The sequence below is a fragment of the Falco punctatus genome (genome assembly GCF_963210335.1).
Source record: "Falco punctatus genome assembly, chromosome: 9".
NCBI classification, from domain to species: domain Eukaryota; kingdom Metazoa; phylum Chordata; class Aves; order Falconiformes; family Falconidae; genus Falco; species Falco punctatus.
Window position 1 is genome coordinate 9,012,521 of NC_137589.1, and position 12,699 is coordinate 9,025,219.

Below are 12,699 nucleotides of genomic sequence, written 5' to 3' on the forward strand. Positions count from 1 at the left end.
TTTGCACTGCACAGAATTGCCCTTGTAAAAATGTATTGCAATGAGATGGGTACAGAGATGGGGGAAGATGTATGTGAAATTCCCGAAACACTATAGCAACTCAGGATTTGCTGGGATTCCATTCAAAGAAGTCACACAAAGCCTTCAGGGAACTGGCATGCAAACAGTTTCAGTTATGATGGTTTGTCATTCAACAAATTGGTCAGTATTAAAATAATCTGACTGCGGCTTCCGAATGACTTGCAAACATGTCTATTAGGATATGTTTTTTATTAAGCAAAGAAATTTTGCTATTGATATTAGACCACATGAAAAATATTATCTCTTGCAGAACAAGATGTGAGGGAGAGAAAACGGTTGGGGGAAAAATTATACTCATTAATAAGAAGTCTATAATCAGACTAGAAAACAAACATGCCAGCCACAAACAAAGAATTCCCCTGGCTGTTAATGTATTAAATATTAAATAGCTAACTCACTTTAATCATTTGAAAAAACAAAACTGTGGAGAAAACTAGATCACAAGTTTTGTTTAATAGCGGGTCACTTAATTTTGGGGTTAGACATAACTTTGATCACCACCACACACCAAAGGCAGAAAAACACTTCCAAGGACAGCCCCTTACGTAAAACACACAGATCAGGATTCAATATAAATTTCAATATTTTAAAACATGAACAAAACATACTTTGGGAAGAATTCACTTCCGACTCATATATGGGAACAATGCATGTCCTAGAAGTAAAATACCAAATTCTAAATAAGCATTCAGAAACAGGAATCCCACACTTCTGTAAGGTACTGTGCCGCAGAAAATTAATAAAACAAGATAGAGGCCATGTCTCTGTAGCTTGCAAGTGGTCACTGTTTAAGTAAAAAATCTTCTTCATGATAGCAAACATCAGCTGTTCATCTAGAAAGAACCACCTGCATCTTCTCCTATCTTAAACATCACTTAATCCAATTATTCCATAAACCTACAGCATTTCACCTTAGAAGAACTTCCTTCTTTGGAAGGTTCCTTTGAGTCTGGTTGCCCTAAAACGTTAGGAACTTTTTTTTTTTCCCTATTTCCAGCCCCAATTTATTCACAGCAAATTAAATCACATCCTTCCTTCAGGTAATACCACACAAGTATGATCTTGATAAAAATCAAACTAACATGTCCCAGCCTCCCGTATGTTCAGCAAATAGTTCAGTCAAACCTAAAATCTTGTTCCTGCATGCTGGAGTTAAAAGTTCAGCCCTGACTGCAACAGATGCCTGCCCACAGCCTTCAACAGCCAACTGACTTGCCTGGTGCTGTCAGGGAAGTCTGCAGATGCCTGACACAACACTGGAACTTTAAATATGCAAGAGGTTACATTCCCTGTCCAAGGCAAATGACTTTGACGTGGGTTTCACAACAGAAGTGAACAGGAAAACTGACAGCTAGTACAGTTACTCCAAGATCATCTTGTTGGTAGAGAAGTTTTGTCCAAATTTCTTCTTCCTCTTTTTTTTTAATTATTTTGTCTTTCCCAATTACTTTACAAACAGAAAATGAAGCAGCTCATTGCATGCAGGAGAAAAAAAAAAGGGGGGGTTAAAGCTTCCAGCCACTTCCAAAAGCATAAAAGGCTAACAACCTTGGGTAATAATATTTTTAGTTTCTACAATGTCTTTTACTCTGATTTCAATTTTCACATTTGCATATATATATATACACACATATATGCATATATGCATGCGTATAACATTGCCATTTTTGCACCATTTCACTAAATAACTCAAAGCATAGTTAAAATCATCTAATGTATCCAAAATTAACAATTTTATTGGCAACAACTGCATACAGCCATGAAAAGGATTATCTTGCACTACACAAAAGGTGTGTAACTTCTCCCTGATGAAGATGCATGGTTACATTTTATATTTCAACTTCTTTTATTTTAGGACTGGAATCCCTCTGCCTTTCCCGAAGGCAACCATAGAAACTTGTTCTCCCATTTCCCAAAAGACACGCTCATCAGGTCATTCGATTAATACTTTACTCACCGATGCTACTCAGAGAACTGCTGCTTTCAGAATCAGAAGGCATGATGGACAGCACACTGTACGTAGATCCTAAAATTAGAAAGATAAAAACAGTATTACTTTTTCCACCCCTCTTTATTTCCTTTCCCCAAACCAAGCTAAACATACAATTTCTTGATACTGTAAGATGCCAAACATTAAATTAGAGAGAACACGCATCACTAACACATAAAATGCTAAAAGGAAAAGTATAATTTGTAAATTAACATTGCACTGAGTGCTGAGTAGGAAATCATTTTGGATAAAATGGTAAAAATGAGTTCAGCAACACACTTTACTAATACAATGGTTATTTCAGATAAACTGCAAATAGAGTTTCGCCTCTACTACATTACAAAGATTATGAGTGATACCTGTGACAATAGAGTTATTTCAGTTTCGTATCTTTGTACATGTACTAGCTCCGATTTTGCTATATAACCGATTTCTATTCTTATCATCAAATTTCCTTCAGACTTAGAAATTTCATTTCACTGGTAAACAAACCATGCTTGCATCCATTTGCAACTTTCAGTACCTGACCTTAAAAGCAAGGACCTACAGAGCTATCTGCTGTTACCGACAATCTCAAGTTTTTTCACATATTAATAGATCAATAGACAGAGGCATCTTTATTTGAGCTGTTTTAGCAGTATGCTAGACTTTGCTTACCAGAAGAACTAGAAAAACAGGTCCTACTTCAAAACCTCACAGACTAAACAGCTCCGCCATCCCTCACGAAGAGGATAAACGCCCCGCAGTAAAGGCAGGGAGTCATTACGTGCAGAAGTGATCTGAAATCTGCTCCATTGCCAGCGCTAGCTGGGATGCGAGACCTGTCTTCACAACCGCCAAGCTCAAAGACAGTTTCAACACTTCCAAGAGCCGCCTTTCCTACAGTCCTCCTCCTTAAGTTTCAATATTACTTTCTCCCACTCTCTTTGAAATTAAGAAATAAATGCTGAGAAGTAGCACGAGATTAAACACATGGATCTACCTTTGAAATACATTAAAGAAAGGACAGGATGCAAAGTAAGAAAGAAAGCCTAGTTTTTGCTCATCTCCTCTGTTTCTTGTCTACAGACATGACATCTAGAACTACCACAGTGTTAGGTGAAGGAAAACCAAGATGTGATAAAATAAATTTACTGACAAAGTGAACAATAACAACAAAGTGAATTTAAAAATGCAAACACGCTTGGGGTCCAACCTCCAGCTAATAAAAGTGACACGGACCCCAACTTTATTGGGGTATGTTTGTTTATCTTGACAAAGAGTGAGGCTCCTACGTTTGCTAAAAGGAGTGATATCTAAGCTAAAGCAAACTGAAACAAGTAGATGAACGTAAGGAAAAAGTCCTTCCAAACAAATCCTCTGGATTTATTAGCAGACATGGCAGAAAAGAAGTACCAGAAAAGGAACTGAGTCTTGAAGTAGACTGTTTAACCTGACAAATCCCTGTGAGAAATGATTCAAAATATACTGGTTAAAAAAACCTTCTAGATGATTGCACGGGATGTAAGTTTTTTGTTACGTGCTGATTTTTAAATGAAATATATGACAAGCATGTCACTGACACACCGGCTTCATAAAAAAAAAAAATAATCTGCTGTGAATTTTTGCTTCCATTTCAAGCATTTTCACATAATAATTTAAGCTGTGGCCCAATTTCATTTAAAGCTTATTAAAAGCAAAATCATTTCTGCACTAATTAAAATCAACCTCTTTGCATATTCTAAACTTGTATGACTTGCAGTATTTCTTGCAGTCTGGACTAAAAGGATTAGAATCTTAAGGGAAGCTGAAAAAAGCAGTATATTAAACAAAGTAGGACATCTTTGACGACAGACAACACGTACCAAGATTGTATCAAAACTGCGTGGGACTCAAGCACAATAAAATCTTGTGCCAAGAAGTGACACTTCATTATACTCGGCAACTTAAAGCAAAATCACCCAGATGCTCTAAAAGATTACACAGGAGTCCCATACCTAAACCAATTTTTACTGATCGTTAGCTGCTTTAGCTTCTTTTTGAAGAGTGCAGAAAGAAAACACACAAAACCTCCTCATCTTAGCTGATCTTGCTTTTATTTGTCTTCAAGAAGCACTGATTCTCTCCACCTTCTTTTCCTGCGTTAAAAGCCAGAGCCAAGACTTAAAACGAGTTAAATCCTGCTCTCTGGAATAGATTGAAAGGTTTTGCGAAGCTGACTTCATCAATGGAGACATATGACTCTCCCTAGCGACGTTCTTAAAACATCAGCTCAGATTTGTCAATGCAAGATCCGGTATGCATGGCATGTTATCACAAGGAAACGTACAATTGTGAAGAGGGGAGGAATCATCTGACCCATTCATAATTCCTCCCTGCTAACAACCACAACAACAAAATGAAATAATAATAAAAAAATAATCTAGTAGCATTTGTCTGGCTCCCAAGGCTGTTTGTGGGTATGTTTACTTTTGTTTGCTTTTAAAATACGCAGGATATGAGTCCATTATCCACAACACGTGCCACCTCTGTCATCAGAGGCAGTATTAGTAAGCATCAGTAACAACACCCAGAGGATTCTACACAGCTTTCCCAGTATTAAAATTAATCTTCAGGTACTGAACTGACAGACATCCACATATTCAATTCGGGCTAAAGTAGCACTGTACTTGACATATTCCGCTTGATCAAACCAGAAACACCTCAGTAGTACCTGAAAGTGCTCTGAGATTCCTCCTCACAAATGAAAACGCTCAAAATCATCCCAACAGGAACTCAGGTACAGGCAAAAAGGCAAGGAAAAAGCCTCAGCTACTTCTTATAACCAAAGGCACTAGAACACCCTGTTTATTCATGAGCTATACAACCACAGTATTTTAAGAAATTTGTTGCAAAACCTTTCCCCCCTGCCCTTGCCAAGCAATTTTCCACTTAATTTTGAATACTTAAAACTTTCTCACTGTCCATCTCGTCAAACTGCACAAAAAATAAGATCAGAACACAGAACCCAACAAGAAGCCATGACTACTTTTTCAGGTTCAAAGTGCTTCACACGCCTTTCACCACACTTTCCCAAATATTGGTCTTTCAGTCTTTCATATTTTTCCACTAGTATTCACCTCGCATGCCAAAGTCCCTGCTACATTTTATTTCAATTCACTGACTCCTAACGATCACTGACATAGGCTTTAAGATCAAAATTACAACTTGAAATGACAGAATTTTGATAAACACAGTAGAAAATACTCAAACTTAATTTATTAATGATAATAATAAAAAAAAAGTGACCTGTCTTTTACAGATACATATTCGTACAGAGAGGAAGAAGAGCACAAGCATCCTGTCTGTGCATGGCAGACTTGCTTTTGGGGCATTTCTTTTTTAGTCATCCAGATTTAAGCTTCGGATCAGTTCCTGGCTGTATTAAACAGCTTTGGCAGAACAGAGGGACTTCGAAACTGCTACAGTATATACTTGAGAATCTTAAAAATCCCATTTCCTTCTATTTTCAATAACTAGAGCAAGTCAAATTTCCTTAATTTATTACGGTCTTTGTTAGTCAGATGACAGGAAGGCCACTTAAAAACTTGCAAGTTCAGCAAAGGAACTAGTTTAAATGTGGAAAGCCATCTCCAGGGACAGCAGAAGAACTGGATTCCACTTTGCCACCATCTTTCACACAAAGTCCACGTGGCAAGGGTGATGTGTGTTTTCCTTGTTAAGGAAGACGGTGACAGGGAAGAGTTACATGTCCTAACAAGACACCAGCTGTCTAACCAAGCAAGTTCCTCGTCAGCAATGCCAAATCTCAAATGCTAGAATCAAATTGTTAGCACAAAATTAGAACATTTCTCTCATTTGTCTTTCTAACCTTTGAACTGTGAAGCACCACGTAATACCGGGCATCACCTGTACTTCAAGGAGAGACCAAAAAAACCAAGCCAGCTAATCGCAAAGTAAAGCCTCCAAAAGAAGCTTGCACTTGGTACCTTCTGCCAGAAAGCAGCACACAGGATCAAGTATAATATCTTCTAAGACTAAATGCTAATTATTTTCTGAGAAAAAACACGCTGTGTTCAAATTTCATTGTAGGCTGAACATCAGGATTGCCACGGCTGTGTAGCACCTTCTCCTCCTCTGTACAAATACGTGCACGCAGGCAGGCTCTGCTGGTGGCTCTACAGCACAGCGCATTCCAGGGGACTGCAGTGGCAAAAGAAGACACAGGGACTCAGCTTTCTAGAATTCATCACACAGATGCTTTCAATCCATTAATATTTTTTTCAAAACTTATATTTTGCTTTCAAATATTTACAGAACTGTATCTATCTGAAAGAAGGCTATTTCATCTTCCAAAACATGCTATATTAACTAAATGACTGCGTAGGAATAAGACTAATTACTCCCTCAGATACACACCTCCAGCACAGGGCTGGAGAGGCAGGTATACTGAACCTGTTTGAGTGGGTGAAGAACCAGGGTTGAATTCAAGGAGCATTAGGTGTTTCATCCCCAAGATGGGGAGTGCTCTGGTCTTAGCTGCCCAGCTCTGGGCACGTCACCCCTCTTGAAGGATCGCGTTCAGATCTGCAGTACGGCTGACTCCTAAATCAAGCATGCTGTCTTAACTAGGAACACTTAACTCACAAGGGCTGAGCCTAGGAGGAGCGCTTCGCCGGCACAAATTTCTTTGCTACACCTCTGCTTTTAAGGATGACATTAAACACCCCTCCATGCTCCCCTGCTGCAAATTTCCATTGTTAATTAAAATCTGCTCTTCCTCCCACCTCCCTTCCGAGCACAGCGACTGCCAGCTGATTCAACTCCTTGTCAGCAAATGATTTTTCTGATGGAGGTCCAACGCACCAGATGAGAGGGCAGTGTGACAAACATTTGTTTATCCACATCTCCGTGCAGCAAACCCAAATGACTCTGGCAGGACTCCTACTTGCTGTGGGGGAGCGAAAAAGTTTGATTAGAACTGGAAGCGACCCAGATGACAACGTTCCCATTGCCTTCACAACGAACAAAACTGCCCAAGGAGCTTAAGATCCCATGATGTGCCATGCTCTGTCTCTGACGCTATCCTTCTCTTGGCAGCCTGTGCAGCCAGGTTTGTCACAAAGAGCAAGACACAGTCATTTCTTGCAAGTTGTGTGACATTCAGATACTAAATTCTGACCTCACACAAACCCTTCAATGGGGTATTTTCTTCCATCCATGTCATACTTATTTCAGATGTTCCATAGCCATTTACCTTTAAAGATAGGAGTATCTCCAAGAACAAAGGTACAAACTTGACAGTAAAGGAAAAATGGTGGTAGAGGTCACATCTCTTCCCCCATCTGCTTTTAAACATGGCTGTTAATTATTCTGCACACCTACAGGTCCTTCATGCTGTGCCCTCTGGCATAAAATCTTCTTAATTTTAGAACACCATGAAAACTAAATGAACATTAAACAGATTTTTAAATAATTAAGCAGCTAAAAATTCACAATTTTTACTTCCCAGATGCCTCAGTGTGGAACACCTTCACAGAGACAGGGTCAAAAAGTTCATTTTCCTTTTACAATGGAGAAAACATTGTACAACAACCTGTTTAAGAAATATCAAGATATTAATATTAAATGTGTGGGTTTAGAAAAGATAGACATTTTAGTGCTTAAGCCATCATTCAATTCCAAGCGATTAAACTTGTGATAAACTCTTGTTGAGGACAGAAACTTCACACATAAACAAGGACTTTGGCACCTTCCTCTGAAACACAGTGAAAACCAGCACTGGTGACAGAATAACAAGTCAGGCTGATTCTGATTTAATATGACAATTTCTGTGTAGGTTTAGATTCAGAAAACTTAAGTAACCTGCTGGAGGCCAGAGACATCAGTAAAGAAGCCCTGAGTTCAGATGCTTCACGTCCTAGCTGTCAGTCACAGTCAAGTACAGCATTTGACCTTCAGCTGTTAAAAACAACGCTACACAAATATCTGTAAAATTCCTGTTTTCTTAGCAGCATCTGTTCAAAACACTTCATAGTAGTATAAACCCACAGACTGACATTTCTAAACATGTATTCCTAAGTGCACCCTCTCTTAGAGGTATTTTTTTTTCTTTAGCCAGGAAGCAATACAGTGATCTATGCTGAAAAGAATTTCCAACCTATCTTTAAGATTTCAGAAATCTCATGTCACTGGACTACTGGTGGTGCATCTCACTGCATTGTGAATTATTAAAGGAAGCAGATGTTGATGCCTTCCATAAAACAAAAGCAGAAGAGTGGCAGTGAGAAAATAAGAGGAAAGGCTGAGAGGCAAGACAATGAGGTAGTTCGTTACCACTACATTACTTTACCATTAGGATACATCCGCTGCTGTCCACATACTTCATTAGCGTTACTTGTTCTCATTTCTGCATTGTGAGCAGTGGGTCAAATCATCCTCTTTTGACATAAAGAAGCACAGAAAAGATTACAAGTCTTAACAGATCTGAATTTGCACAGCTTGATTCACAAAACACATAAGATGACAGTGCTTCAGCTGACAGCATTCAAGCCATTTTGCCTAATAAAGCCTTAAAGAGGTGGGACAGAGGAGCCAAGCTACCAGGAAGTTTTATTAGCAGGACAGCAGCTATTACCAGCTGGTAAATGGAAGCCAAGAGCTACAAAAGCTTATGACTCCTTAAAAAACAAACAAAACCACACCTAAGTATATCAAGTCAGCTAGAAATCATGTCCCTTGCTACCTTCCAATCTTCCATTTCTTTCTTTGCAATTTATAAAACAACTAATTTCATCTCTTGCACTCTGTGAAACCACATCAGAAGTGATAAATTATATCTGCTGGAGCAGTTGGACCAAAGATGTAATCATAACCGCTGCTGCTATTGTTTATTCAAAAAGTCCTGCAGCAATTCAGGTTCAGAAAACCAGAAACAACTGCTTTAACCTTTGTCTTCTTGCTTTTTGACTGGGATGGCTTTTAACCGTGTTAGTGAGTGCATTTTGTGTTGACAAGTCATTTGTCTCCAACACTCCATTTCAGCTAAGAAGAACTGCAACAGCAAATGGCCATTGCCCTCCTCTTACAGCCCTGAATTTCCATTAGGTAGTGCAGCGAGATGGGTTATGATTTTTCAACAGATATTTTAAGGCTAACAGCAACATAGCTAGCTACTGCGAAAATATCAGCATGCAAACCTACATTATTCAGATTCCGGCAAAAGAACAACTTACAGTTTGTAGAGCTGCATGCACTCCCTTCACTGCTAACTTTCTTACAAAAGAAATGCATATTTTTTTAGGCTGACATTCAAAAGGCCAAAAAAGAATAACTGGCTCCAGATTCTTTAACCTCAGCATTTAGTAATGATAGAAAAAACCTGCATTTAAAGCCAAGTCTTAGTAAAACTGCAATGCAGGTAGGTGAAACAAATTGTCATTTATTTCAGCTCAGGTGGATTGTACAGGTGGTCCTTCCATTATTACCAAAGCAGCAGTGCCGTCTTCTTTTCGACCAACATGATGTGGTATTATAAGAGCTGACTACCTTATCAAGTACCAAAATCAGTTTTATGAATTATTTTTAGTATACCCGCTTTAACAATGCCAGTTAACCTATTCCAGGAAAATCCACCGCTGTTCCACTGGTACCATCTACCTCACCCACGGAGCATCTGCAGACTCCCCTTTGCTCTTCTCTGTATCAGTGGTCAAAGCACATCCCCGTTCTGCCCACTCTTACACCCAGCCTGGTCCCATTTGGTCCCAGCTGCCTATTCCTCTACACTGTCCGAATAGATTGTGGTAACTCAGAGCTGCCTATTTCTAAAAAAGTTTCTCATCTGCTCTGTATCTAGATCATGATCGGCTTTCATCTCTCAGACATTTAGAAAATGTCATTTTCAAGGCCACTGCTCCGTCGTCCTGGTCCATTTTCTGAGTTTCATTGACAAGTATACGGCAGATGAGAGTTAAGGCACCTTGACAACGACGAAGTAAAGGAATTGTGCAAAGTGGAGGAAGTGTCCCAAGTATGTTGCTCTGCTACAAATGGTCTCTGTCCACAGAACTCACACTCCAGACCTGCTGAACCTGATACTGACTACTAGAGCTCTTCGGGCTCTAATCGCATGGTACGTGAACAGCCAGCTGGGCAGCTCCAGACACCAACGAAGCTGAGACGCAATCTGGACTCCTCCTAGGCCGTGACTGAAGGGTGCCATTGCTCACTACAACTGCAGAAAAAGCAGGTGAATTGGGAAATACGACAAGTCATCCGGAAAAGTCCACCCCAATCCCATTTAATGCTGGGGTACGAAACTTGTTAGCAGTATCACTGAGTTGAGTCACAACTCTTAAGAATAAGGAAATATTATGCATCCATTCTTATTCTGGAGGAAAAAGGAATAGAGAGATGATGGACCATGTCACATGTCATAATTTGGGCTGGGAACAGACAGCTCAGACTGTTCTTCCCTTTCATTGAACTTTGACAGAAATAGTATCCCTGAACGCATTCAAATCTCCTTGCTAGCTCCTTTTAACCCCAGATAACAATATATCCACACCTATTTTTCCTAGCATACTAACCAGTTCTTAAAAGTTTGAAGAAAGACTGGTTGGTTGCCCGTTTTGTTATGCAGCATTCCTTTCAGGGAATGCTCGCTTTGCAAAATTATTTCTGTATCTGGAGGCAATTCTTTACATCAAGCTATATTCCAAAAGCTTTGCAAGTAGTCTTGACTGAGATTTCTGGAGGATGATGCTGTCCACCATTTGCAACGGATCCTAGAAGATTTAAGTGAAAGGAAATTATGTTCAGAAAATACCCACACGCTATGCAGTCAAAAGGAAGGAACTGTTGCGGGATGAAGATGGTAGATACTACACCCCTACAAATGCATTCTCAATCAGCAACAGATGCCTTACTAAATTCGCAATGGTGACAATTAAGAGATTTGAACTTCACTGAGTTTGCACAGACATACACAGAACTTTGTAGCACGTTATTTCATCAAATAATCGGTCAGTCAGGTAATATGAATGACAAAATAAAATTTAAGAATAGTATTATTAACTCTGCAACTAAATGCTATATTTAAAATTTAATTGAAATTTTGGAATTAAATCAAAGTAACTACCTAATTACGTTTGTAAAGAGGCCATGCCATAAAAAAAAAAAAAAACAAAAAAACCCAAAAAACCAAACCAAAAACAGAAAGGCAAAAGTAACTACAGGTATTTAAACCTCCAGACACCAACTCAAGAGACTAGAGATCTACCAGGTAACAAGGAAACCAAGCACTAATTCTTCAAGACTAGCCTCTTAACACATCCAGCCCTTTCATTAACACACTGTAGCTTGCGATGGGGCATTCCCTCTGCAGAAGCGTGGGTGATGAGCGCGTCCATCACGTGCCTAACCTGAGCTTTTTTCTAATCCAAGCTTCGCCCATAACTAACAAGAATTATGGTTCAAACTGGTTTTTTAGGACAAGTCATCAAGAACACACATGTACCTACACCCATCCCTAAACACAGGCTAAATATAAGAACTGATCTGCTTCAATGATAAAGGCACAGTTAAAGCCACATCGCTTTCCTCTTCCGCAGAGATTTTTAAACAAGGACAAAGGGATTTAACATAGTTCTAGCTTACTTCTGCACAGCAGGAGAATTAGGCACACAGGGAAGAAAGCACCTAACACAAACATGACCACGATCACACCAAGGGGTTATTCTATTTACAGCTCAGGAAAAAAAAAAGAAAAAAAGGCCATGTTTAGGCCAGCCCTTTGTGATTCCAAGCAGAGAAGTAACATCAAAGTCCAAAGGCCTTTTTTTTCCCTCTCCGCATACTATCCACCTTATCTAAACTTAATTTGCCTATGTACAGCTTAATTTTGTAAAGCTAACTTCTCTGAAAATCCTTCCAATTTCTACAGCCCTAGCACATCAACAAGGACCAAACTTGCAACCAGAAACAGAACAGAGCAGCTGGAACACTCTTCTCAAAGAGCGGCTCCTGTTACCCTCCAAGAACTAAACCAGCATCAGATTGAAGCAGCTGTGGTTACACGGCATCTCCTTATATGCTGTTCTCCATATTAAATGTTATAAATAACAACAATTAGGAAAACTTACGAGCCTGTTATGTCTAGCCTGAATCCCCTATTTCTCTACAACTCACAAACTAGCTCAGCTCTACCGCTCAATAGGATCGCCAGAGATGTACGAACACAATCACCCACATTCAGACTTTGTGGGAGCCAATATTCAACACACCTCCTTTGAAGATGAAGTGGCATTATGACATTTGACTTTTTCAAACCATGCGCCTCTGTATTAAACTGTTTCTGTTACTCTGTATGAAACCTGGCATAATGCTCAAGGAAACTCCTTTCAACCTTGAAAGGAGATGCATGCTCCCCAGCTAAGCCCTGAAAAATGAGTTCTCCTGATACTGCTCTTCATAGCGTGCTTCAATATTCAGCCTCTAAGTATCCCCCCTTCAAGAAAAACAACAGAATAAAGCGTCCCAAGATGGTGTTTTATTAAGGTATGTCAGAGAAGCACTTTAAATTCAACTTTGTTGTGTTGTTACAATGAAAAAACCTACAAGCACTTTCACACAGAAGAGGGCTCTTC

At 39.3% G+C, this 12,699-nt stretch overlaps 1 protein-coding gene across 2 annotated transcripts in view; it reads right to left on the reverse strand.

Annotated features, from left to right (window-relative positions):
• Window positions 1–12,699, reverse strand: part of DLG5 (discs large MAGUK scaffold protein 5) — a 120,394-nt gene that overhangs the window by 65,824 nt on the left and 41,871 nt on the right. For both annotated transcript variants that reach the window (XM_080403208.1, XM_080403209.1), the window contains one exon: window positions 2,039–2,107. In XM_080403208.1, the coding sequence (XP_080259334.1) occupies window positions 2,039–2,107 (69 nt within the window). The remainder of the gene's footprint in view (window positions 1–2,038; window positions 2,108–12,699) is intronic.